Here is a 27,751-nt window from a genome sequence, read left to right as displayed (position 1 = left end):
TGAGTGATTATGCACCACAACAACAAACAAACAGAAATGCATTTTGGTGGGCTGTTATGATATTTCTTCAAACTTTCCTCTGCTATTGTCTTAGCCAGTGGTTCTCAAACTTTTTCACGTCAAGGACCCTTAAACTGACACAAATTAGACCACAGACCCCCATTTGATAAGATTTTGTCCTAGCATCGCCCATCTGATCAGATTTCAGATTTTAGATGTTTTATTCCAGAAAGTGTATGAAATCCATGACCAAAATAGTCATGCGTTCAGTCACTTTGTTACTTATGGATGGAATTACAGTAAAAAAAAAAAAAAAGATTCCTCTTTTTGCTGGGGACCCCCTTGAACCTCCTCAAGGACCCCTTGGGGTCCCCAGACCCCACTTTGAGAACCACTGGTCTAAACTATGGATTAGTTAGGGAAAAGTCTTGGTGGTTGGATATCCATAAAAAGACTACATGTGTGTCTACATCCAGTGGTGGTAGAAGTATTCAGAGCCATTACTTAAGTAAAAGTACCAGTAATGCATTCCGAATCCTACTTATACAAGGTAGATTAATTTGTCACATTACAACAGACTATAAAATGAAAGTGAGTTTGTAACACTCTTCTGCTACATAGCAGACAATATACAGTAATATAAAATCAAATATAAAAATGGTAAACAGAAATAAACTATATTCAGTGGAGCAGTGTTGAGGATTTGAGTTTAAAAGTCTGAGCAGGGTGAACAGGCTGTGGCTGGGGTGGGTACTGTCCTTTAGTATCCTTTGGGCTCTGCGCAGGCACCTCTCCTCACAGATGGCACTGATGCTCAGGAGATGGGTACCAACAATCTTCTGGGCAGTTTTAATCATCTGTTCCAGAGCCCTGAGGTCCTGGGTCATGCACACCACATGCATCACATAGTGATGTTTCCAGTCAGGATGTTTTCTATTGCTCCTCTGTAAAAGCTGAAAAGAACTTGGCACTGAAATTTGGCCTTCTGAAGCTCAAGAAATACAGACATTTTTGATCTTTCCTTACCAGCGTGAAGATGTGAGATGACCATGTCAGGTTCTCTATAATGCTGATTCCCAGGAACCTGAAACGGTTCACCCGCTCCACCTCAGCTCCACTGATGTAGACAGGAGTGTCTTTATGTATTTTTTCCTAAAATCAAAGATCAACTCCTTGTTTTTGGTTTTGCTGACATTGTTCTCTGTGCACCACTCTGCAAGATTATCAATTTCCCCCAGATATGAAGTCTCATTGTTGTTTGAAATCTGGCCGATGATGGTGGTATCCTCCGCAAACTTCACAATAGATGAACAGGAGGGCTGAGCACAGCCCTGGGGGGCTCTGGTGTTGAGTGGAGGATGTGTGTCCACCAATCTGAACTGTCTGGGGTTATATTAAAGTACATACGCATTATCAGCAAAATGTGTTTAAACTACCATGGTCAAAGTACTTGTAATGCAGAAGAATGTTGTCATGACTGAATTATTATTATTTATATTTTATCGTTAGTCCAGATTCCTCTTTACATATGTAGCACTTTACTGTTAGCTCATTTTAAGAATTTTACATAGGGAGTCAAATCTACAGTCACTGCATTGTATTTTTCATGTTTTTGAAGTAAAATCTGAAAAATAACTACAGCTTTCAAATGAACATGATGGAATAAAAAGGACATTTCCCTCTGAAATGTGGTGGAGTGGAAGTATAATGTAATTGTATGAAATAGAAATACGCAATCTAAAGTACAAAGTACAAGCAATCTCAAAACTTAAGTAAATGACTTTGACTCATGTAGAGAGCAGTGGAAAGTGTGATATCTGTTTAATGTCTGGTGTGGCACCTTGAGACTTAATTAATTTGGTTTGCATTTCGATGGCAATCAAACAGAATTAGGCTGATGCCATTAAAAGGCATTTCATGTATCTACCTTTGTGTGAAACCTCAGCTTGTCTGTAGTTCTGTCTGTTGTTGTCTAAGTTATATCATCCCTCTGGGCACCCTGATTCCGAGTGATGGATCAGAGGTTTTTAAACTCAAATCCCAGCAGGTTCCTGGTGGTGTAGGATTCACTGGCTGAATCTGTGATTCCTCTCCGGGGCTTGTGATGTGCTGTCTGTGCGCATCGTTCCATACAGACCCACACAGTTACTTCAGACATTACAAACAAAGAAACATTTCCTGTGATTGCTTCTGCTATTGATGGGAATTAAAACAGGGAAGAGGGAACCATGGTAATTAGATTAAGAGTCCTTAGTGCCACTTTGACTCTCTTTTCTGGTTGGTTTACATCGCTTTATTTAACTCTCTCTCTTGTTTTGATCCATAGAAATGAGCCCTATGAACACTATATATAATCTATATTAAGTATTAATGACATGATTTGTCCTCTCTGTTTCTATTGGTTACACAGTGGTATATACTGAGCAGCTCCCTTTCCTCTCCAAGAAATAATAAAGTTGAATGTTGGGGCAAGGGTTTTTAAGTTTGTGATTACTGTTATTATGACATCTTGCTTAATATTTTTGCATTATATGCAGTGTAGAAGAAATGCAGCTGTGTGTCTTGCTGTGTACCTGTTTCCACTAAGTGTTCAATGAGTCTGTATGTTGTTGAGTTTCTTTCTTATATCAAGGTCAGTCACAATGGTCTCTGGTCTACCACTGTGACTGAAATGGATGTCTATTTTATTCATTTTGTAGCTTATGTTCAAAATTGCAGGAGAGCAGGAGACCTGCAATCAGGTATACCTGAGGTCCAAGCACCTGACACAAGTCAGAACCAGAGGCACACCATCTTGCCGGGCTCAGTAGGATGAGATCAGTGAATAGGGCTAAACAGCTGGTGTAATACGCACGTGTCTGTATGCGTGGGCAGGCTGACGCTCTCCTGCAGTGCACACTGCCAAGATCTGCTCCAGCCTTGGACTTCAAGGGCCATGGAGTGTGCGCTGAAACTAATTTCAACTTATCTCAACAAATCAATTTCGCACCTCATACACAAGTGTTGAAACGTCTCCTAGATTAGGTGCTGTTCTGGGGGGGGGGGGATGCTTGTGGTGGGATTCTGTCTGGTGGTGAACGTGCGGTGTGGGTCACGGTGTAGCCTCCCTATGACCTCCTTCACCTTCCCCCCTTTGGTCATGTCTCACTACATACACCCTTAGGACACTGGGGGGTGGGCAGGCTGCAGGGCATTTGGTGGGTGGGGCTGCTTTATTGCGGCTTCGCCCTTCTTTCTCCCCCACTGGCCGCCCCTCAATTCTAATTACACATTAGACACAGAGGGCTTGGGGGGTGGGAGGGGCATGATGGGTTGCTCCACTACCTGACAGTTGTGGGGTGCCTGTGTCACAACTACCCTCCAATTTTAACTGCACCTTAGTTACCACACACCTTATCTTTACTCCACCATACAACACTTCACAATCCATGACATGCATCCAACACAAAACAATGCATTTACAGAGGCAGGCAGAGGTGTTGACGCCCTGGAGCCCCGGGGCATCAGGGGTGCCGTGGGGTTGGTGTCCACCTTGCCTGGTCTGGGGTGGATTGGGGGGGGGGGCTCCCCTGGCATCCCGCTCTGGACCTGGCTTTAGCTCATTTTTGGGAGGGTGGTGTGTCACTGGGCCTGGGGGCCCGTTGTCTCCTCTCCTCGCCTGGGCCCTCTTCGGTAGGGGTAGGGCTCCCGCTGCTTCCCCCTGCCGGCTCTCTCACAGTGTGGGGCATTCGGGAGTCTCTGGGGCACATGGCTGCTGTTGTCGGGGTGGGTTTTGGTGCTCCTCCTTGGGGATGGTTGACTGGGGGGGCTGGGCCCCTGTCCGGGGACGAGACCAGCCTCGGGTTTACGGGGCTCGGGGGCTGCTGGCTCTGCCTGCACTCTGGGGAGGGATGCCTCTGGCTGGGCTGGGGGACTATTGGCCTGGTTCTCCCGCGTTATCGCTCCCTTTGCGTCCCTGGTTTGCTTCGTTGGCCTCAGATCCATGCTTCCCCATTTCTCTGTCGGCCAGTTGTTGGACCCCTCTGGATACTGAAGTATAAAGTTAGTTTTCGGGATGTGCAGTGTGGGTGCGGGGTAGGGCTGTGCTCTAGTTTATTCTGGGCTTGTGCCTGGAGTTCTTGGTCCTTGACGAGGGGGTGGGTTGGTTTGTTTATTTATTTTTTTATTTTTTTTCTTTCTTCCACCCCTATTGGCTATTGGGGTTCTTGCCTGCCTGAGTTGTGGCATCCCACTCTCACTAACAGCTACATTCTTTAACAGGCTTATGCGCACCCGGACCGGTGACAAATCAATACATAGTTAAATAAATAATAAAACAGACAAAGGAGTATATTAATACTCTCTTTTTAAAGTAAAATCTGTCTGGCACAATATGGTATCCAGCTCGTCATACTCTATACCAGGCTGCTGGGCAGGACAGGTTTAAAAAAAAAAAGAAAAGAAAAAAATATATATATATGATATATTCTTTGTGTTTGGTAAAGACGTGGGCCAAATGAACTGAGTACGGTTCAGTGATCCCAGCATGATCTGGGAGGGGACCCTTGTAACTGCTCTTCTTTCAGCATTTTAAGACCTTGTAATGATTTAAGTCAGGTTTAATAATTTTATTGGGGTTGTAGAATTTGATTGCTTTTTCTTGACTTGAAAATGAGCGTTGGAAATTGGCGTTATCCTGCCCTGTATGCATTGTTCTTTTCTTACAGAAAGTGATTTGCAGAATTCCAGCTGCACATTTTCAATTGGACACATCAGTATAGTTTTGTTGCATATTTCATACACCATTTTACTCTTTTTCTCCCTCTCTCCAAAAACCATTTGTATACTTTTGTCTCTTTGATCATTGTATAATATCTACAGCACCTCCCGCCTCCGCCTTCAGTCTCTAAACCCACCACAGTCAAGTGGGACACTGCTGCTGTTTATCCATGTGTCAATCAAAGCTGCGGGGAGAGAATATCATCAGCTCAACGATGGCTTGTGTGCGTCACAATGGCACAAATTGTTTTTCTTTTGTGTGTGTTCTGATTTCTTTTATGCTTTATCAACTCAAGGACCCATGCTTCAAACAGTAGCCAGGGTTAGAGAGCTGCAAACATTTCATTGCTTCAACCTTGGATTTCGTCTTTAATGGTGTAAAAAATCAAAAATGATGCTGTTACACTGAGTTGTGTATTAAAAAAATAAATATAAGAAGATAAGATGATCACTGTGACAGAGAGAGAGGCGACAGGGCCACAGGTCGTTCTTTCCCCACTCCGTGATTGTTTTCATCCTCCTACTCACCTCTTTACCCCCCTCTCTCCAACATGAGGCGGGGAGAGAATGGCACGCCTTCTTTTCAGCCATCATCTCCATGGTGACGTTGCCTCACGGCCCTTCTCTCCCTCCTCTCCTCCATTTGTCACTCCATTTCTTAAGCTGTCATTTTCTTGCATTCATTACTTTTCTCCTCTGTTGTACCCATCCGGCTCATCTCTCCCCTTGTGCCAATTACTGTGGGTTTAAGCATGGTCCTTGTCTTGAGGAGGCAGGTGGTTTCAGACGGAAACAGAGATGGGCGTGATTAGAGCTGCAATATCTTGTGTGAGCCATTAGGGCAGAGGAGCAGAATTAAGGACAGAAGTGTGCTGTCTTGAGCCACACAGGGAGGAGAGATGAAAACTGAAGGCGAATGTGAATATGGCCTTTTTGAAATGTCCACGTAATGCCACAGGAATGCTGCAAAAATACCTGTGGGAGTGGGCCGATTACCTCTAAATAAGACCTGCTAATGGTCATCTTTTGACTTCTTCTAAAGAAAGAAGTTCAACATTTCTTGAATGTATTCACTTTCTTGCTGAGAGTTAGATGAGAAGTTTGATACCACTCATATTTCTGCAAGGTAAGTACGTTAACTGTAGCCAGCAGCCAGTTAGCTTAGCTTAGCATAGAGACTTGGAACAGGGGGTAACAGCTAGCCGCACATATTTAGTGTACAGACATGAGAGTGGTACCGATATTTTCATGTAACTTTCGGCAAGACAGCAAATAAGCAATATTTCATAAGCATAAGCAATATAAAGACATGCATCTCCATTTATTATAGATACATTTTTTTGGACATTTTGTGCCTTCGTCAGATTAGACAGTGGAGATCTGACAGGTGATGAGGTGAGAGACAGATTGGGTATGGCATGCAACAAAGTTGCCCTGCCAAACGTGAACCCTGCAGGGACATAGCGGATTATGGTTGGAGCCTTAATCCCGAGGGCACCAGAGCTCCCTGAGCTTTGCTTTTGGTCATGAAGTTCCACTCCTGAGCTCATTTTAACATTCCACCTCACTTCTCTGCATTAAAGTCACTATTTCAGTCACATCTTGCCCCCACCGTCGTTCTTGCTCTCTCTCTCTCTCTCATTGTACCAGCAAAAATTCCCCAATTTCTATTTTCGGCCTTTCCCAAACTTACATTCAGGTTCAGCTCCTTTTCTGCTCTGCCACCCACTAACCTGTCAACCTCCATTTTGTTCTTTTCTGCTCATTATTACTATTATTATTATTATCCTCCAACCCCCTCTGCTTTTTACCCTGTACATATCAATGGCTGCGAGTCTTCACCTTGGTGTTCTGAGTCATCCCTTTTCAACACACCAACAGTGTGGTTGTGTGTGTACATGAGTACATGTGCACAGATTATGTTAGTGTCTACGGTGAGCGTGACGCACCGGCTGACGTCATCAGAGGCAGAGGCAGGGTGTGTTTTTTGATGAAGAAATCCTGTCAATGAAGAGAGCGGAACGAGAAACCATATAGGAAAATCGCTTTTTGTCAAAACTGAGGCAAGTTCAGTCACATTTATTAATGTAATCACACAAACAGCTACAAAAATACCAGTAATAATGCAGATATTTAAAGCAGGAATGACAGATTATTATCCAAATCCAAATAGTCTTTTTGCCACACTAATTGGATTTTGGTATTTTTGCCTCCCTAATTGGCTGTGCATATAACAGCCTTACTGAAATCGTACAGTGTCTAGGCAACCGGGTGATTTTTATGTTCATTAAAGTATGCCACCTTCCCCTGTCCTCCTCTGCATGACTCCATCTGGCCAGTGTCTGTGAATGTGAGACTGCAGGGAGGTGTGTGTGTGTGTGTGTGTGTGTGTGTGTGTGTGTGTGTGTGTGTGTGTGTGTGTGCGTGCGTGCGTGTTTTTGGCAAATGTGAATCAGTAAATGTGTAAAGATGTTGGTCGCATAACAGCTCAAATGCAGAGAGAGACATTGTACATTTGGTATCATATCCAAAACCCAATATGCCCGCATGTTCTGTGTGTTAACAAGCAGTGTGGCACGGCCAGTGAGATTGTTTTGGGATTTTTTACAGACTCTTTCTCATGCTCTATTTTTGTCTCCTCTTCTTCATGGTTCATCCTCTCATCTTTCCATTATGTTCAGGCTCATTCATCCACCACTCCCTCCCTCCCTCCTTTCCTCCACTTTGCCTGTTTTCCAACCTCCTCCTCTGCTTTGTCCCTCCCACCATACCTCTATTTTTCTTTTCCTCCTCCCCCCGTTCTCTTCTCTGGTGCTTTATCTCTGCGGTCTCTGTCTCTCCCTCCACCGCTGCCTGCATGCGGTGCGATGATGCTGTCCTGGCCGCCTCCCAAACCATTTGCCCCCTCGCTCCTCCACCCCCCCTTCTTCCCTCCTGATGCTATAAATACTAGGCATCGGTGAGTCATCGCCGAGACGTATCGTTTGCCTCTCCCTCTGCCTCTCCCTCTGCCTCTCCACCCAATCCTCCCTTCAACTATCCTCCTCTCTTTCCTTCAAATTTCTCTCTGCTCAATCTCATTGCCAGATCTCACACGATTTCCCACCTCCACTTTGGCCCTCACAGCTGAGCTAAGTCAGGGCCCCATGCCTGGCATGGTGCAGCCAGTGTTACCGAGCGCGGCCAAAGGTCAGCTTGACACTTGACTACCAAAAACAAAATCAGCAGGAGTGCGCACGATATGGGAAACACACAGCAAAAAGCAGAGGATCACATTCTGTGATAGGGAATGTGGCCAGTGCTCTCCTTAAATGCCCCTAAGTAGCTTCAAAGTCAGATGAAACATTTTTCTTATTAAACAACATCAATTAAAAAAAATATATATTCGGTATCTGCATGTTCCAGTGCTTAATTGCTGCTTCATGTGATACTATCATGGAGTGAAATACTGAAATCCAAGATTGCATTAATAGTAGGCTCCACTGAAAGTCTCATGTTTATTATACTGTATTTCAATACATATTTAGTATCTTTGGAAGCCTTTGAATATGGATGGATGGAGTTTGTAATGATGGACCTGCCAATGATGTTCTATACGTTAAGGGGGTTAGTGCTACTTTAGACACAAAATTACATTTTATAAATGAAAGGGTGGTGGAACGAGAAAGGGGGCAGCTCATCATTCCCTATTCTTCCCTTTACATCCACACTTCTTACATCTAATCCATTCTATCCCTGCTGTACCATAGTGTGTTTTACATGTAATTTCAACGGCCCAACATCACATCTCAGTCCCACTCCTCGCTGTAACACCATCTTTCAACCTCAGATGTAATTATTCTCACTGTTCTCCAGCCACCACCCACCTCTCAAGAGATATGAGGCAACTCCAATTCAGCTCCACTCATCCTTGGGTAAACTCCAATATGGCTTATTGGCTCACACTGCATAAAGCACAAACAGAGATAAAAGTTTTTTTTGCGCACTTCTGAGTCATGAGTAGACAGGAAGAGGGAGAAAGCAAGTAGAGAAAGGGAGACACACTGAGAGTGAGACAGAGAGACAGAGAGAGAGCAGGAGAAAGAAAAAAGTTGGTGTCAGAGAGCAAAGAGAAGACAAGCACAGCAACACACACACCACATCCATACAATAGGGAAAATGTCCTTCACAGTTTCCTGCTGCTCGGTGCTGTTGTTGTTGTTGTCTTTGTGGTAGAGACACTGTGTGTGTGTGTGTGGCTGCGTCAGAATCAGTGGGCTAATGAAGGGAGCATTATGCCTCTGACGCACTCGCCGGTCCCATAGGGTTGGATGGAGGGAATAGAGAGGAGAGGAGGGGTTAGAAGAATCGTTCATCTCTCTGTGGTCTTGTAGTCACTGTTTTATTTTAAATGAAATGCAAAAGTAGTGCGGACAGGACCATCATACAGGATTTTAACCACCCATGTTCTTTCCGATTGCCTTAACATTAGAGGTTTGTTTATATGAGAACTGGTGTCTCTCTTGAATACATTACATTGATTTCATTGTAATATGTAACATGGCTTCACATGTATTGTTATGTTTATTACAAGTCCAAAATGCAGTGTGTATTGGGCACTGTAAGCTTTATGCTATATACATAACGTAACTTGTATAACTTGTATTCAAATTCATATGTATTCATTTGGATCAAACCTTTCATAACATCAAACCTTGAAGAAGTGAAGCAGATTAAGAGATTCATTAATCTACTAGTTGATTGATGAATGATTATCTGACATTTTAAAATAAAAAACCCTCATCTCGCATAAGCTTTTCAAATGTGAATTTTTCTTAGTCTAGTAAATTGACTACATTTGTTTGTTTTTTAGAGGGGTTTTGGATCTTTGTCAAACAAAAAAGCTATTTAAATATGTCAACTTGAGGGCCTGGCATTTACCACTATTATGTTTTTATGGACAAAGTCAATTGAGAATATAATCAGCAGATGAATAGATAATGAAACGAACTATTAGTGTCAGTTACTGCTGATGCCAGACACTGATGTACGATCAGAGCCTAATATGCAAGATTATTTGATTATTTACTGTGCACAATCTGTGTTTATTCAGATGCATATGGCAGCAGGATAGCAGGTGTACATGGAAAAAGCAGGAAGCCAAGCTTCTTTAATATATCGAGTGATTACACAGGTCTGTGATTCAAAATAATGTTTACTAGTTTACTAGTTTTTATTGAAGGTTGACTCCCAGAACTGCATGTTCCGTTGGTGTCGATGCACCACACAATATTTCACAAACCACATTTACTCAGACACACACACACATTGGCCTTCGTTGCCATAGAAACTCAGTTTCAGGATGATTCTAATCAAGATCGTATCAGTCACACGTTGTGCCTCACAGATTGCATTCAGGTGTTCAACACAGATTAACACACAAACCACCAGTAATTACAACACACCTTTTATTTCATTACATCATTTTCAAGGCCAAATCACAAATAAATAAGGAAGGAGACACTTGCAATAGCCCAGCTTGCAGGGCCACTTAACCACACAAAACAATGAGACCCCATTCAGAATTATTAAATATGTTAACAGGAGACTTTAACCTGTACAATTATTGGTAGTTTGAATGTACTTTGATTATCGACCCCCTCCCCTCTCAACCTATTTACAATGCAAGTGAAAACAACAGGAGTGGTGAAATTCACCGTTAGGCCACTCCACTGTCTTTGCCTTGACATTTGGGATGTACAAATGAATGTAGCAGGACACGGCATGTGTTGCAATCAACAAAAACACGAGGGCTTCACATTCTTAAGACCCCTGAAGAAAGCTCATGTGTCAGAAGGCAACTAGTCGCCTCTATCCAGGCAGAGGAGAAGCAGCACAGCACAGTAAGCTACTGTCCACAGAAACTTCTGGAGAGAGACGTGTTATAAAAAACCAGGGAGGGGGGGAGTGGGTTTCCACCTCATCATGATGGAATGGTCAAATTTTTACATGCTAAAATAACCCTTCCACATTGAGCTAGTAGACATATGATGATAGAATTAGTTAGAGTATCTGACTGTACCGGTTATTAATGCTAATTGCCTTCAATGAACGCAAAGCAGGATTTGCACTCCAAGAGGGTGGCTGCGGCACAGAGGTCGTCCTTACAAAGGACCAATGACCAAACACTATTTAATCTTTTGCTCATAAAGAGAAGAAAATCTGAAGCAAGGGTGTCCCTAGTACTGATGCCACTCAGAGATCCCCACCAATCTGGAAACCTACAGTAATTAATGAATATGTTATACACGAGTTCAAATAAATGGTTGACAAAACCGTAGACCCTTTTTATATACATTACACATACAGCATCATACACATAAACCAATTTAAAGATACAGAAATGTAATTTGCACTCTATGAGGTCAAGTGAGCTTATGCTATATACTCACTATTAAATAAGGAGTGTATTTATAAGAATATTTTTCAGTTGTTTGAATAGAGTCTGATTCTGTCTTTCTCTCTCAAATATATATTCAAGTGCTTTGGTACAGTTGCACTTTCCACCATGCAATTTCCACAATGCCAAATGAAATTTTCACTCTACAGTTTTACGTTACATTGTTTAACACAGTATGTTCAAATCAGTGTCTCTCTACAATCCACTTCTTAATTCCAATGCTTACATTCCCACAAGTCTTCCAATATGCGCTTAAGTTGAAAGTAACAGGCTTACACATTCATATACACTACGGAGGGGCTACTGTCTGTGCGTTTTTCCTTCCTACATACTTTATACTTGAGTTTAAAATTTGTGTATACATATTGCACATTCATTTTGTATTTCATATTCATAAGTAAAAAAAGTTCAAAGTAACAGTAACTAGACCTATGGCAAAAAGGATAACATGAAACCAATGAAAGGCTAACTAATGTAACTATTTTTCTATGGTAGGTTAAGTTCCCTTGGAGACATCCATATGGTGCATTGGTCATGACTGGAGGAATACGTGGCAGATGTGGCAGGGCTACGGTATGTCAATGAACCACCAAAATAACCAATAAGACACAGGTTGGGAGGCATCCAGGGGCTGCTAAGGTATGGGGGAAAAATTAAGCTTGGGGCAAAGAGCAGGAATGGTAAAAAATTCCCATTAGATGCCTTTCTACAATTGATATTGGACCCTGCTGCAAAGGCTGACAGCAGAAGGGACTGGAATCTGGATCGCTTCCACTAGTCAAGTCAGTAAAAAACACTCAAAAAGGTACCAACTTTGGGACACAGGCAAGTAAAGGGAGAAAAGGACAAAAAAAACAATCTTGTAAACAAAGCTCATGAAAGTACAATAAGCGTAAACAAATTGGCAATAAAAAAATAAGAGGATAAAGAAATACAAATCCCACTTAATAATGCAACCACAAAAGTACAGTAAGAAAAGCTATTTTAAAAACATCTTAACGCTCAATCTCTCGTGGCTATACAACACTGATTCCTCACACACAGAAATACTCATCAAAATGGGTTTTCAAAGCTGAGAAACCAAACACCAAAGAAAAACATAAATTAAAAAAAACATTAAAAGATAATTCAGATCCCTGCATAGATTCCAAGATCAATGTTACTTAAATCCCAGGCTGGGATCCCTCTATCAGGCTCATGGCTAGCCCATTTCCCTGCCAGGTATCTGCACTACCAGTCCACGTCCAACTGGTGGAAGGCTCCAGAGAGCAAGGGAGGAGGAAGAGAAGCGGCAGAGAGGGCGCGCTGACATTGATCCCGAGACATCTAGCCTGACATTTGTTTCACTTCGAGTCACGCAGACATTCCGGCTTCATGTGCCGCCTCGGTTGTCATAGCAACTCAAAGGGCTAGATCCATCAAAAGAGGGACGGCAAGTGCGTTGCACCGTGCGCGTCTGGGTGGTTCAGTTATCTGTGAGGGGGACCTCTTGTCTTTTGGTCTTGACAGAGAGCGTAAAGCTGAATTCCCCCCCCTCCTTTGATCGAAGCTGGTCGCAGGGAAGCTGAGGAGGAGGCGCATGAGACGCTATATGTGTCTGTATTAATGTGTGGGTGTTACCTGTATCTAAAGTACAACTCCTCTCAAAGTAGTCCAGGTAGTGGCTTCTGAGCTCCTTGTATATGTGTGCAAGTATATATGTGTATGTGTTTCTGTGTTGTTTGGAGTGTGTCTGTCTGTTATTTTCCACCGTACATCCTCTCAATGTCTTCCTGATAGTGTGTTTTCAGCTCCTTGCGCTTCAGCTTGAATGCATCAGTAACCAAGCCAGTCTCTGGTGTCCACGGCTCAGCGCTCAGACGGATCTTCTTGGGGATCTCAAATCGCTCCAGTTTTGCTGGTTGGGATGAGAGCAGAATTCACAAGTCAGAGTGACAGATAACAGTGTAATACTATCACTATCTACTGTCACTGTAATACAGACACTATCGCGCACCAAAACTGATAACTTGACAGAGCGTACCACCAGTTGCGCCACTTTAATTAGACATTTTCTCTGAGTGCATAAGCAGGATGAATATGAGTGAATAAGACAGAGAGCCCCCCCCCCCCTTTTACCTGAGATAGCAGCCTCAGTAATGATGCGGAGGACCTCCTTCTCCATCTGCGAGTTGTTGCAGATCTCCTCCAATGTGCCCCTCACCTGCATCTGCTCCGCCATGGCCATTAGCTGCTTGTGGTTAGGCACCACAAAGCTGATCACATACGACTGGTCACTGAAAAATTAGTACAAAAAGTTTAGCGAGAGAGACAACAGGTTATGAATAGACACCAAGAAAGAGATTTAACTTGAACTGACGTCTGGAAGAAATGGATTCAGCCGGACTGTGTGCGGGACTGTACCTGTTGGCATAGGCACAGATGTTGTCTATGAGTGAGCAGTTCTTCAGAACAGCCTCCACTTTTCCCAGAGAGACATACTCGCCTGCCTGCAGTTTCACCAGGTCCTTTTTACGGTCTATTGAACAAGAACACACGTTACAGTCCTAACAGATGTAGCACTTGTACCGTACACGTGTACACTAGTGTGAGGATTTACTTACCGATGATCTTGAGGCATCCGTCGGGGTGGAACTCTCCAATGTCTCCCGTACAGAACCATCGCTGGCCGTTCCTATCCACGAAAAAGTCATCACAGTTCTTGGTTTCATTTTTGTAGTAACCCATCGTTACATTGGGACCGCCAATCAAAATTTCCCCCCGTGGGTTGGGCTTGTCTGTGCTGTAGTAACCACCTAGAAGAGCGAAAACCTAATTAGATGGGAAATTTCAACCCTTTTGTTGGCTTCTCTGAAGTTTGGTTTGCTGGCATTTCACTCACCCTCCTCCCAGTCCTTCAGTGTGATCTCAGAACAAACCAGTGGAGCACCAACCCTCCCTGTGCTGTAGTCCCAAACTGAAAATAAAACACCAGCAAAAAGTTGTGCATTAGCGTGCTAAATGTAGGCAATAACTGCAAATTATCCGCTCCCCTCTTAATTTCCCAAAAGGCATCAAAAACAACCGCTATTTCACATTTCCTTCCTCCCTTTATGAAACCCATTCTCTTACTCTCACTGATGGTGCCAGCTCCACAGGTCTCCGTCAGGCCGTAGCCCTGCCCCACAGGGCAGCACATGCAGATGTTCATGAAGTGCTGTGTGGCTGCCGAGAGCGGAGCTCCGCCAGAAAGCAGCACCCGCATGTTCCCTCCCAAGAGCGCACGCACCTGTTTGAACACCAGACTGAGGGGGAGGTGGAGGATGAAAACAAAAATATACAGCATGGAGATGATGAGTGACGGGTACCAACAACACCTCTAACAAAGACTAAAAAACCATTCGACAAACTATAGCAATAAATCTACTTAGCATCTGGATATTGACTTATAATGAAGAATGCTCTGTGCAAACATAATATGCAATGATTCACATATGCTGGAGACACAGGGCCCTGTTGTAACGATAGGGTATTGTAAGTGCATGGCTTGAAGCGCGTGGCACAGTTGCTTTTGGGGCGTGTCCAATTCCAATATTGCTAGTTTAAGCCAGATGTGCTTGTACCTTTGCGCATTGCTATTATAATGGCAGATGAATCACGCATTATTAAAACCATCAACTGATTGACTGAATTGCAGACTCACAAGTAGGGGGAGGGGGATTCAGACAGAAGTGTGGACATGATATAAAAACTGTCTCTGAACACAAAGCCTAATGTTACTGTGCAGCTCTGTGGTTTATAAGTGAAGTGTCTGAACTCCACTGCAGACAGACAGATGCTGTCTCCTCTATGAAATGTCTGGATCCTCACTGCGTTGCGTAATTATAAACTATGATTAACCGGTTGTGGGTCACCACTGTTCCCTACACAAGTTTCTTTATTTTGTGTTTTATTGCTGTGTAAGGGTCTTTAATGATTTACTTTCATGATTAGAGAGGCTGCTGTCAGTCATTTTAAAAGCTTCCATGTGCGCAGTAAAGTCACAGCAAATATTGTGGGGAATTTAAGCAGCAAAATAAAAACTGTGTTATAAACATACCATGACAGGACAGAGGGAACTCTCCAGAGGAAACAGAATTCAACTTATAGCTTCTGAAATAATTTAGATGCTCTGATGGAGGACTGATCAAGAAGACGGCTGCTTTGCTACAAACAGAACCTGGACTGTGTGTGCAACATTAGATCCTGACCGATCCTGTCAGCGAGTCGAGAAATTTTAATAATGAATGAAGTTATGCTGCTGTCCCTCGTCCTTAAATTCGCACAGCGTCTCTCTTGCCATCAGAGTAACACTCACCTAAAATAACAAAATAACGGGAAATACTGCGCCATTGACTTTAGACCTTTTTTTTGGTCAATGGCGCAATTGCTCTCTGCTGCCTCAAGATAGCAATGCACCAACAATTTGCCCGACCACTTAAGACCAACACTCCCATGGGCGCACAGATGGACGCAATTGCTTTTGCTATTTAAACAACGTGGCCGCTTGGCATGAAAATGACAACTGCGTCGGTTGGAAACTAGCAATGACACTTGCGCTGAGCTGTGCATTGGATGTACTGATAGGGCTCTCAGTGTCAACAAGAATTTGTACTAGGGAAGAAAACGGCAACTGTAGGGGAAGACTTGTCTATATGGAAATAGAATATGTGTACTACCTGTCACAGAGAGGTGTGCTGTAGCCCCTGGAGATCTGCTCCATCTTGTAGTTGTAAGCCAGCACAAAGAGCATCTTCTGGAATTTGCTCATCTCCTCCACTTTGGTCATCACATTCTTGTAGATTCGATCCATGATCTCCTACACACAACAGGAAGGAAAACTCTAGTTAAATACTTTGTCAAATATATTTCAAGGTCTGACTGTAGCATGATACATAATATTTAGAGGCCATATTACTAGTAAAATTGAATCAATGGGTTTGTGCAGTGATAAAAACAGACTTACTGGTACAGCAGCCATGAGAGTAGGTTTCAGCACGCTGGTATCCCCTTTACTGCCCTTCTTTATCTTGGTGGACTGTTAAAAAGAAAACAAAAATAAATTGGTCAACTCTGAGTGACCTATTTATCTCAGTTTATAGTAGGTGCAGGACCATGCAGAGCTTAAAAAGTTACCATAAGCATCCTAAATGAAAAGGAAAATAAAAAATGGATAGGATCTGTTTTGTTAAGGGAGTTTAAGAAGGAGCAAAATCATTCCATCTCAGCTGGAGATCCAGAGGACCTATGTCTTAGTAATATGTGACTGTAATGCATCCAGGGGAGACATAAAACACTGACTGTGACAAAAACATGCTGGCCACAAGGTGTGTGTGTGCTTTTATATGCTGACCTGGTCGGCGAGAGTCTGAGGGGAGGAGTAGCCAATGCGACAGCCATGGGAGATGCACACCAGTTCGGCGCTGAGCTCTAAAACATGCGCCAGCGGCAGGTAGCCAATGTAGGTGTCTGCTTCACTGCCAGCACAGAAAATAACAGCAGCTGCGGTTAATTTCCACAAAGGACGCAGAAGGCAACACAGTGAGGTGTGACACAAAGAGAGAGCAGATGGTAATTGAGTACATGAGGAGCGATAGTGATAGCCTCTGTGTATTAGAGAGAAACAGTGTGATTGTTTGTAGATTTAGGAGAGTTGCAGAGTGCAAGATAAAGAGGGGGGGGGAGTGTCAGAGAAATAGCAGTGAATGGGATATGGGCATACTTGAGGTTAGGAATCCGCTCAGCCATGCCAGTGATTCCAGCAATGATGTTGCCATGGGAGATCATGACACCCTTGGGGATGCCTGTGGAGCCACTGGTGTACATGATGACGGCGATGTCCGAGGGCTCTGGCTGCCTGCGGTCCACTGCTACTGCAGGAACAGAAGAGCGGAGAGGTGATGGTTAGAGAGGAAACGGATCACAACAGAAAACATTATTAACTGTAATACGTTATTCTGAAGAAATGTCTGCTTCTTTTTAACGGCTGCCACTAACGACTGATTCCATTAGTCTGCCGATTATTTTCTAAATTGATTATTTAATCTATAAAATGTCCAAAAGCCAAAAATATTTAATTTCCAATTATATAAAACAGATAAAAGCAGCTAATCAAATCATAAATTGCTTGATAATTGACTTATCAAATTCAAATTAGTTGCTGGTTAATTTTCTGCCAATCATATAATGAATTGTAGTTTCAGCCCTTATGTTTTGTATAATCTTTTAGAATCTGTATAAAGTGGGAGATGCCTAAAACATACAAAGGACAGTCATGTCAGAGGGCTCTGGCTATGGGCAGGTTTGAAGAAAAGTACTTCTGTTCTGAATTTTCTGCATATACTCACCTAAATAAACACTTTGATTATGATTTTGTTTTAGCTAGGGCTGGGCCCAAATATTCGATCGTTAAGTTCACATTCAATTTTTAATAATGAGATTCGAATATTGAGGTTTTTTTCCCGCGCACCTGACCTTCGCACACAGCAGTGAATGTAATGCCCCAGTTCACATCAAAGAGAAAACAAAATGAAGCCCTCAGCTGTAAGGCAGCACAACTGAGGGATGACAATGGCAGTGTGGCAGTTAAAAAAAACAAACAACAACATAATGAACACATTCAAATAATTATATTTGGCTGATTATAGAAGAAGAACATTTAGTATGCTATAATAATAGTTAAACGTGAATTATGCATGATAACATGTTGTTTAGTTCCGCTACTGGAAGTAGCGCTCATCCCGTCTGCTCTCCCTGGAACCCTACCAGGCTAAATTATTCACGGATTCTACTGTGGACCTGCTCGGATCAGACTCTCTCACTCTGGATTCTCATCTACGGTTCCCCCTGCTCTGTACCTTCGATTATTTGCTTTTAATTACTACTGAAGCTTCAAAGCTCAAAAAAAAGACATTCAGGCCAGCACTAGTTTTAGCCCGATCCCTTCTTTCTCTGAATCTTAATGCACACATGGTTTAAATGATTGCAATCTTCTATGTAATCTTCCAAGATAATATTGTGTTTTCTTTATCAAATAGTTTAAAAAGAAAAGTATAAACTTGGCTCCAGTGACATCCGTAGCACAAACAGAACTTCTGTTTCCCCTGATTTTCCTGAAAAGTCGACCAATGTCATTGGGAGTTTGGCAAGTGGTGATTCGACCTCTTGCTGACGCTGTCACGCACAGCACATCACTCCAATTACACACCAGGGTGTTGGCTTTGTATTAAGCCTCCATCAGTGTGCTTCCATTTCCCTGACAAAATTAGAAAGCTTTTTAATTACATTGTGCAAATACTCACTATTTTCAGGCTTGGATCCCATCTCCATCACAGCATCCATGCTGTAGATCGTGATACCTCTGGGGATGTTTGGCCAACTTGTAGGTTTACTGTCCACTACAATGACATACTGCAGCCTCGGCACATCACACAGTATGGCCTGGGACATGGAGTGGGATGAAGTTGGGGGGAAAAAAGTAATTATGCAAATGGCCTAAGCTTTGTATCAAGTCCTAATGTTACACAGAATACACAGCCGGTAATACAGTGACATATCAGTGAACTGAAAGTGCAGGGCCTTGTTAATGACATGGGGACAGATGATGACACCAAAGCAGGTACCTTCAGACGGCTCTGAAGCAGGTCTTTGCTTGTGATGATGTGCGTGACCTCGGTCTCGTTCAGGCCGTGGGAGATGGCCATGGGTCCGAGAGTGGCATACAGGGTCACAACTGTCAAAATTCAAATCCAGCTGGTCAGTCATCTCAAGTGCTTTTTTTTTTTTTTTTTAATTGTAGGCCCAAGACTGTCTGAACACACACATCTGTCACTCACGTGGGAAATTGTACATGAAGCAGGCCTGCGCTGCCACGATCCACTCCGCTCTGGTCTCACAGAAAATGGCGATGTTACACTGAGGCTTCTGGCCGAGAGCTGCCAGACCGCTGCCGAAACACTTTGCTGCCCGGTAGGCGTCTTCGTACGTCAGCCAGTTATAGTTTCCTAGAATTACCTGCACACAGCATGCAAAGGTATATGCAATATATCAGGATTGTTTCCACATACTTCACCACACACCATGAAAACTGATGTATATGCATACATTCTACAGGTCTGGAAGCTTCAGAGCATCTTTTCATGAGCTGTTTACAACAAATATAAACAGAATGCTTAAATGCTTAAATGTATTATGATTATATGTATTATTTGAACCTTAAACCCATGGTAACCACATTGGTGGAATTAATATGAGCACTGTTCTGTATTGCAATATAAAAAGGTTATCGCGCAATACTGACAGCGTTGAATCTGAAAGAGGTCTGATGTTACCAGTCAAACAACATCATCGTTCATATGCAGTCAGTTAGCGCCATCTACAGGGCTTTTTCAACTACGCGGGTGTTAATGAGAAGGCTCTCAGCTGTGAGACAAAGGACCAGTAACACTGCTGCTCTTCCACCCACATTCCTCACACTGTGCACAGTGGCAGACTGCACTGGCAGCCTCACAGGCACAAGCGAACTTTCTGTAAACCTATAACACTTGAATACGCCCTTGCTCCTAACAAAAGACCACACATTTAAAATAATAATGAAACAAGGTGATAAACAGTTTGGTGCATGTGTAACAGGAACGCGGTCAGCATCTCTCACCTTCTTGAAGACCTTGCCGTTAGGCTGGAGCTCATCTTCCTCACTGAGGACCTCCCTGGTGCCCAGACAGTCTCTCTGTGGAAACCTCTCTGCAGCATATTCAAACATTTTGTCCAGGGTGTCCACCCCGGGGTGCTGCCATGCCACCAGCTTCTCTTCGCTGTTGATGGCCCTATAAGGCCCTGCTGGGCCACTAACTGAGCGTGCCTTGATCCTGCGAGCCCGTTTCAAGTTGCTGCCCGCTCCGGAGAAGAAGTACCAGGGTATGAAGGTGATGACAGAGTAGACCCAGACCGCAGAGCGGAAGACATGAAGCAGCAGGGGGTTTATGTCCTCCTTCAACTTCATCTTTGAAGAGCAATGATACACTGCACTTGTCAATGCTCTTTAAGTATTTTGACTGGCTGCTGAGGCTGAAGGTTGTAGGCTGCAACAAAGCAACAGAACATGAAATTTTAGTACACTGTGTTTTTATCAGCACATTTTGGAAATATCTAGCTGCAGCAAATGTGATCTACTGCCATTAATCCTTGCTTGCCTGAAGACCGCCTCTGCCTATTCTTAGGCTGGGTTCTCAGTCAGCCCAATTTACATCTGGCCCTGCTGCTCATGATTCCAGCCATGAAAACATGACACTACAACACTTAACATAATCATGTTTAGTGCTTTAGTTAATTAATTGATTAGTTGATGGCACATTAATTGTCAAGATTTGCTGCTTTTCTTTCTAATACATACAGCTGAATCAAGCAGTGGTTGCATTTAAGCCAAGAAAAGACTAGTTTGCAACCTATACCATGATGTTTAATATTGTTTGCAAATGCATCTATACAATGTTGTACTACAAAAACTCTGACCGTCTCCTGGAGAGCTCAGCAATTTCTAGTGTATTCTTAAGGCCAGATTGTAATTTCCAGTGTAGCTTGGTAGCCACTGATCTTGAGCATGCTACAGCTAGCGGCTGTGACTCATTCTGCAGCAGCTTAGAAGAGAGGTCTAGGTCACATGGGAGGTTAGTATAACCTGGCCAGTTAATGTAACATTACTGAGAAGAATCTAACACTTACCGAGCTGATGTGGGCTCCTCCTGCCCTTATGCAAACACAGGCTACAAGAAACAACCTCAGTATGTTTAGCAGCACATTCAAGAACATTTAATGATGCTCTTATTTAGATGAACAGTTTTCCTTCTTACATGCTACACTTCTATGGTAAACAGAGACACAGTTCGAGTCCTCACTATAGGTCAGTGTAAGGGGCCAACGAGGCTACTGGCCACCTGCACTGCACCATACTCTTGTGCTCCTGTAAGGACTGTGATACCATCGCCAGTACAATATTACACAGGGTCCAATCTGTTTCTACACAACAATAGACGATTGCCTCTCACTATATGGAGGTCATATAAATTCAAGGCAGCATGAGTATGTGTTAGCACGTGCACATGGACGTTTATGCAAGTCCTAAACTTCCTCATTTAGAAACTAAAAACAATCATTTCAAAGTGAGTCCATCAGTACGTCTGCCCATATCTATTATCAAACTGTATTTATACAGTATTTATAAGTATTTAGTACCACTATAGGTAAAAGAAGCCAACTATTAGTGAAGGGTTTTATGAGAATGCAAATTGTCAGATTGCTCAGCTTTAAAACAGTACCTGACCTCACTATTAAGTATGTAAAGACATATTGCACAAACAGAGTCAACCTTACAGGTGAAGGCTGTTTCACCTGTTTTGCAGCAACTCACATACCATAACCAACGGACACAGTTCTACTGTATTTGGGCAAAGCAAATACACAAAGAAGTCACAGTGAAACAGTGAAACCTCGTGCTGCTTTGGTTCAACCCATGTCATACAGATATTCTAGTCCTTGTATCCTTTAATTTGAATAAAGTGGACACACCTGCTTCTAGATACTATTTCAGCAAGGTGGCACTATCAAAACAACAAAAAACACATTTCGAAAGAAAGCAATCAGCATGTAACACAGTTATAATGGTTAACCAGATATTCAGCTTAACAGCCAAGACTTCATGATGAAGTGTAACTAAGTGTAATTAACTGTAACGTCAGTCCACCTGCTTATTGTGATGTGCATTAAAGAAACACACACATAAACAGATGCATAAAGTTTTAAGTGACCAATGTGAGGTATCTGTGCTTCCTTCAGCCACACCTAAGTTACTCCACAGTGATGCTAAATTACAAACGCTCCCTCTATGCTTTGAATCCGGTGATCACTTCACGCATTTTCCTCCATGTTATCGTATCAATCACACTGTTTAATCAAACAATGAGTCGTCATTTAAGTTACCATAGGCTGATTATTCTGCTTTCACTTGTTAATTGGGCTGTTATTGACGTGTTTCCTTTTTTCTCTGTGTCGTTCTTCTTCTGAGAAGCTCTAGATGCGGTGTCGTGTGTCAATAAGCTCACAACACATTGCTGTTATTATAACCTGCACAGGATTTTAGATATAATGTGCTACGCTATCAAAGTCTAACTACGTGAGCACATTTCCATGCTTATCAGCTAATAACAGGACATGTTCACTCCACAGGTCCGGTGTCTGAGGCTATAAAAAGGCTAGCGACGAAGCAGCATCAACATTAGCAGCTAGGGGACATCTCAAAGACGCGCTAGTAGCTAGCAAAGCTGAAAGCTAGCATTGTTAGCGCTCCAGCTAACCACTGCAGCTGTTGTTGGACCGCTGCTGGTGTGACGTTTGTAAAAATCAGTTTATTCATCAAAATGCAATCAAGAGTTTAAAGGCAGCGCACGCATCGTATTCTACACACATGTATGGCTTATTAAAGGCGATATGCCGCGCTGTTGAGCAAACCGGTCGCTAACAATCAGTCCCACTCATCAACATCTGCAAAGCGTTCACGCAGCAACACATTCTCACCTCTTTTCTCAACCGCTACGTCTGAGTCGCTGCGGGATGGGTGGAGTGTGTTTATCCTTGTAACCACAGCACTGACATCATGTAGATACCATCTATCAACACGGTGTGTTTGGTCACAAATCACAACGGCAAGTTTGTTATAAAACGAATAAAAAATAAAGTAAAAAATAAATCTGAGCGTCACCGGGACATCGCTAGCAGCCCGGAAGCTGTTGAATGACGTCACGAGATTTCCCTGTCTGCGATTGGACCACTGGAGGTGGCGCGTGCTTGTCGCAGCGGGGACGTCAGCGAGGTTACTAGCGGTCAAAACTGTCAGGCCCGTCACCGGCAAAGCGAGGTGGGTTGAACCCATAATTAAACCCGCGTTGCCGGTTCATTTGAATGGGTCGGCCATTATGCTACCTGCGGTTTTGCTGTGTATCTTTTTTTAAAATTCAGTGGTGGGCATATTCAGCATTAAAGCTATGGCAGGCAATTTATTTCAGAGGCATTCTTTGCATCCCAACAGCAATCATTTAATCAAATGCTCTGAAACAAAAATGAATCTGTGCCCGGGCGGGACTGTAATAACCATGAATGATTGGCTGGCCTACCTGCCTGCCTGTGTACTTGCGCGCTCAGTGCCCATGCACTCACTCTGAAAGAACATGGCTGTTTCTCAATCTGCCTTCTTGTCTGTACTTGTGTTCTTGTGGACTTGTGAAACGTCATCAGTCGCAGCCAAAGTACTGTTCCAATTCAAAAGTCCGCATCCAGCCAAGTACAGTCAAATACCCGGATGTGTTCTCGCCCCGCCCCTTTTACCGAGCCTGCATCGGTGGTGACTTGTGTGGACTTCGGATCGCCAGATATCCCAGAACTGTAATTTATAATACTGCTGTTCTTGTGTCACATATAGTAGTTTTAAGAGTTTTTTATGCGGGAATATAGTTGTTTAAACTACAAATATGTGGCTGATTTATCAAGACAGAGCTGATTTAAAAATTTGCTAGGACGTTTTCGGAGATGTGAGGTCCCGCCCGCTAACGGGTCCGGCCGTCATTAAGTCCGCTGCTGTTCCAATAGCTGAATGACTGACTGCGTGCTCCCGTTCCTGTGAGTTTGTTCTCCCGAGCCGAACTTGCCAAGTCCGAGCTTTAAAGAACAGAAGTCCGAACATGGCTAACTCCGTTATGAGAAACAGCCCATGTGTTTTGGGGGAGTGGCTTTGGAGGCGGTGGATACTTTCAAAATTCAGCGGTCTGTTCTTGCTAGTTTCTCCAGCGTCGCCCACCCCTTAGCTATAACTAAAGAAAGGCAGAGAACGAACGTATGAACGATAGGCTACAAAAAAAGCCGTATTGTGAGTTACCTATGGAGCATAACATACTGAATATGTATCACAGTTGTGTGGGTAATTCATCTGACTGTGTGGGACTGCATACTCGAGTGGTGAAAAGTCATCATCGGATCCCTTTGCCTTTCCTGTATGAAGCACGGTATGAAAGTGTTAATATGAAAAGCACCGAAACTCCAACTTCCCTCTATCTGTGGAGAGGCTTGGCCATGACTAGTGAGCAGATACAGTCCATGCTAGTGACTAACGTCAAAGCCTGTACACCAGAAATATTACCCAAACGTCTCTGCATAACCGCACCTAGCAATGGTCCTTGAAGGTACCATAGGTACATTTTTGAATGGCGCACCATTCATAAATATAATAAGCCATAAGAGTCTGAAGTAAGGTAAAGTAACAGTAGTTGGCTTCATTTCCAAAACAGAAAGCAAGTGAGAACAGCAAAAAAATGCATATCCCCAAGTACAATATACAGTTTTTAAACTTTATGAATATTACCCTGTTGTGTTTTGAATATGTCAGACACCTGCACACCTATTTTATATTTATCCTATTAATGTGATATTTTCTTATAACAGTAGATTTAAAATGATTAATCAGAAATTAAAAGACATCACTGGATGATAAAAACAATACAAATACAAACAATAGAAACTCAGTCATACCAAATAAAGTTGATCATAGGAGGTGTCTGCTTAAAATCCCAGTGGGCCTACAAAAGACTACAGAAAATATTAATAAAAAAATAACTCTTGCTCTAATAATGGTCACCCACAATCCAATATAATCCAAATTATATCCAAGACATTTAGTCAGATTCAAATAGGCTACTGTTTATTGAGATGGTATTAAAAAGCCCCCATAAACAAAATACATCAAAACCGTAACAGTAGCTTTATGTATGACTTTAAATGCTTTAAGTGCAGAAAATACAGTATTGGCTTACCATTGCAAAATTAACTTTCAGCAGCTGGTGGTGCTAATATACATTTCCCTCAACTCTATTCAGTAATACCTAACTGTAACTCACATAGCTTTTGCAATAGCTTCCATCATTTGCAATAGATTTTGCACAACAGTAACAATTGTATTAATTAAATAGACATAAAGAGGCTTTATCACAATTAAATATCATAATAACTGTTGAAGGTATCTTTAGCAAGAGAGACTTGTTCAGGGAATGTAAGAGATGTCTACCCTGCTGCCTTGACTTGTAGCTCTTTGTACTCTAGCCTTAGCCTCTAGCCTTATATATTATCTCGGTCAAGTTCTGTCCTCTCATTTTTCAGTATGGGATGATGAGAGAGAAGAGAGCGATCCAGATGTGGGTGATGGGTGGAGTAGATAAATGGAGGAGGAGGAGTTTGCCCTCCTTAACAAAAAAGTTAATACAAAGATTTAGAGAAATCAGTTCCTTTCCCTAGACTGCAGTCATCTGACAGACACCATCCCCAATGGAGCCATCTGATGTGTTGATTAGTCATACTGCTACTGTTGAAAATATATATAGTCCCCTGTAAGTGGTGGCCATTTGAAAAAAAGAAGATGTAATTGGGCAGAATGCACCGCTGACTGCATAGTTTGCATAGTTGCAACACATAATGAAGAAGCTACTAAAAACAGTGGATGACTGCATCATCATCATTACTCTCCCTGTAAATTTGACCAAGAAACACTGAACCCTAAAATATCTCTTGGGTTGCTCTACTTTGTTGTGTTTTGGCCACTCTGATAAAATGTATATGGGTGCATGTAAAAACTAAATAGAGTGACAGCTAGCGGCAGCAATTAAAAAAAAACCAATGATTTATTATATATGTATTTTTTTTTATATAATTTTATAATTTACACAGTAGGCTTGTGTTTCCTTTTTTTTTCTTTGCTACATTCTCACTTATGTACACTAGAGGGAGTCAGTGAGCAATTCTTCTCTATCTAGGGCTGTTCGCTGCACTTTCACAATGCTATTTGTTTCAGCTTGACAGAGCAAGGATCCAGCAGTGTTTGTATCTGTGTTCAGGACAGAGGAAACTTTTCTTTGACTTCTAAAGAGCGGCAAGATGAAAGTGAAATGACGAGGTAAGCCATGTTTGACACTTTGACCCTGGACATTGATCCCTTCTCATTGGCCTTTTCTAGTGCTTGCATGCTTGTTAGGCCATACGTCTGTACAGACATCGTCTGACAAATATATGCACGCGCAAACTCACGTCTCTTCCTTCTCATGGACACACGCTTGGGCACAAACATCCATACAAGCGTGCGATCACATGACGAGCCAGAGTGCGCTCAGAGTGGTGATAATCGCTCTCCTCAGGCTATGTCTTTGAGGTCATCTTGATGGGACACAAAGCATCAGAAGGCAGATGTTTGGGGCAAAAGGAACACTTTCATCTCCTCTGTGAAATGCGTGTGTCCAATCTGATAATGACACAAGGACACACTTTGCACACACTTAAGGGCAAGACACAGGAAGAGAGGAAATGTATCCTGTCTGTTTCTGGGCGACCCTGTCTTTCTTGACAGCCTGCACAGTGTCTAGTGGCTGTTCCTTCTGGATCCACCTATGGCAACCACTGACCAGTGTCATGTGACTTGTCAGGGAATTTACTTGTTGATATGCTCCTTTTATGTACTTGCTCTCAAAGAGGCTTGCGCACACTGAAAACACCAAAGTTAAAAAACTTCATTGAAATCAATGTGCCTTTGCGAGAGGTGTATATAAGACATCACTGTTGCATATATTATATACATTACATATACTGTCTTTTAAAGTCAAACAAGTAAACTAATAACTTTTGAGCCCCTGGCTGATCAAGGAGCCCTTTGACGTTGTTAGACTTATAGGGAAAAGGGGGGTGGGGGGGGATTAGTGAACAAAAGGATCCTTCTCTGTCATCAAAGAGGATCTGCTCCCAACTCATCCCCTGCTCTGTGGCGACAGCTTCTTATTTTCCGGGAGAGGGAGTGATGGCTCCAGGGAGGAGGGAAGGTGGGCAATAGTGAGAGAGTTTGATGGTAGGGGATGCAGATTTCAAAGTAATCTTTAACTTTAAGCCCTGTGGACCCTGTGAAATGAAGCTCTCTGCCCCAGACAGTGTTGCCTATGGCTCCCAGTGGGAGCCTGCCACCCCTTCTTTTTTCTCAAGCTTTTGTCACGGTGGCATTTAAGTGGCATTACTCACCGACTGGATGACCAAATGAAGCAGTCCCTTTGAGAGACCTGAAAGAGATCAATTTTAACTCCTGAGACCAGTGTCGCCTTTTAAAACAACACTAAGTGGAGCCAAATACCCACTGTGTTATTGGGATTCAGCAGATACCTGAACTAAATGGAGACATCTTCTTGAATCATTACTGAAATAATAACCCAAACCCAGTGAATTGAGAGCAACTCGTCTCATTACATTTTCTCAAAACAAAAACAAATACAATTAAGCATTCTTTTATTTCACACTTCCCTGTAACCTAAGACCTGGCCGTGGACAAAGTCGTTAGTGGAGGTTATATTTTTTTGCAGTTTATATGACTTGGGAAAGCAAACATAAGCCCATCAGATGATTTAAGAACCCTAGGAAGTCATCTGCACTTCCATTGTCTCACTACTTTACAACACTACTTATTTTGGC

General features: G+C 42.7%; 1 protein-coding gene across 3 annotated transcripts; it reads right to left on the bottom strand.

Annotated features, from left to right (window-relative positions):
• Positions 1-10,188: 10,188 nt before the first annotated feature.
• Positions 10,189-23,011, bottom strand: acsl3b (acyl-CoA synthetase long chain family member 3b). Of its 3 annotated transcripts, none has more exons than XM_038718148.1 (15): positions 22,784-23,011; positions 19,869-20,295; positions 19,051-19,228; positions 18,838-18,947; positions 18,517-18,655; positions 16,938-17,088; positions 16,569-16,692; positions 16,182-16,253; positions 15,895-16,034; positions 14,309-14,481; positions 14,079-14,153; positions 13,801-13,992; positions 13,601-13,715; positions 13,316-13,473; positions 12,937-13,094 (listed from the first exon to the last, which is right to left on the bottom strand). In XM_038718148.1, the coding sequence occupies exons 2-15, from the start codon at positions 20,214-20,216 to the stop codon at positions 12,937-12,939; spliced, it is 2,133 nt and encodes a 710-aa protein (XP_038574076.1). In that variant the 5' UTR covers positions 20,217-20,295; positions 22,784-23,011. The 3 variants fall into 3 exon arrangements, with proteins under 3 accessions (XP_038574077.1, XP_038574076.1, XP_038574078.1); XM_038718150.1 differs by having other exon boundaries at positions 16,938-17,085; XM_038718149.1 differs by lacking the exon at positions 22,784-23,011 and having other exon boundaries at positions 10,189-13,094; positions 19,869-20,216.
• Between the last annotated feature and the right edge of the window lie 4,740 nt (positions 23,012-27,751).

This window comes from Micropterus salmoides, unplaced genomic scaffold (assembly GCF_014851395.1).
Source record: "Micropterus salmoides isolate LMB-PRFRI ecotype aquatic unplaced genomic scaffold, ASM1485139v1 Ms_hic_scaffold_14, whole genome shotgun sequence".
Lineage (NCBI taxonomy): Eukaryota > Metazoa > Chordata > Actinopteri > Centrarchiformes > Centrarchidae > Micropterus > Micropterus salmoides.
This window is presented reverse-complemented; position numbering and strand designations above follow the sequence as displayed.

Excerpts from the sequence above, each read along its gene's own strand:
- acsl3b (XM_038718148.1), bottom strand. The coding sequence starts at position 20,216 with ATGAAGTTGAAGGAGGACATAAACCCCCTGCTGCTTCATGTCTTCCGC. Across the intron at positions 18,656-18,837 it reads TGCTTCAGAGCCGTCTGAAG|GCCATACTGTGTGATGTGCC; the intron begins GTACCTGCTTTG and ends TCCATGTCCCAG. Across the intron at positions 14,154-14,308 it reads AGCTGGCACCATCAGTGAGA|TTTGGGACTACAGCACAGGG; the intron begins GTAAGAGAATGG and ends TTTTATTTTCAG.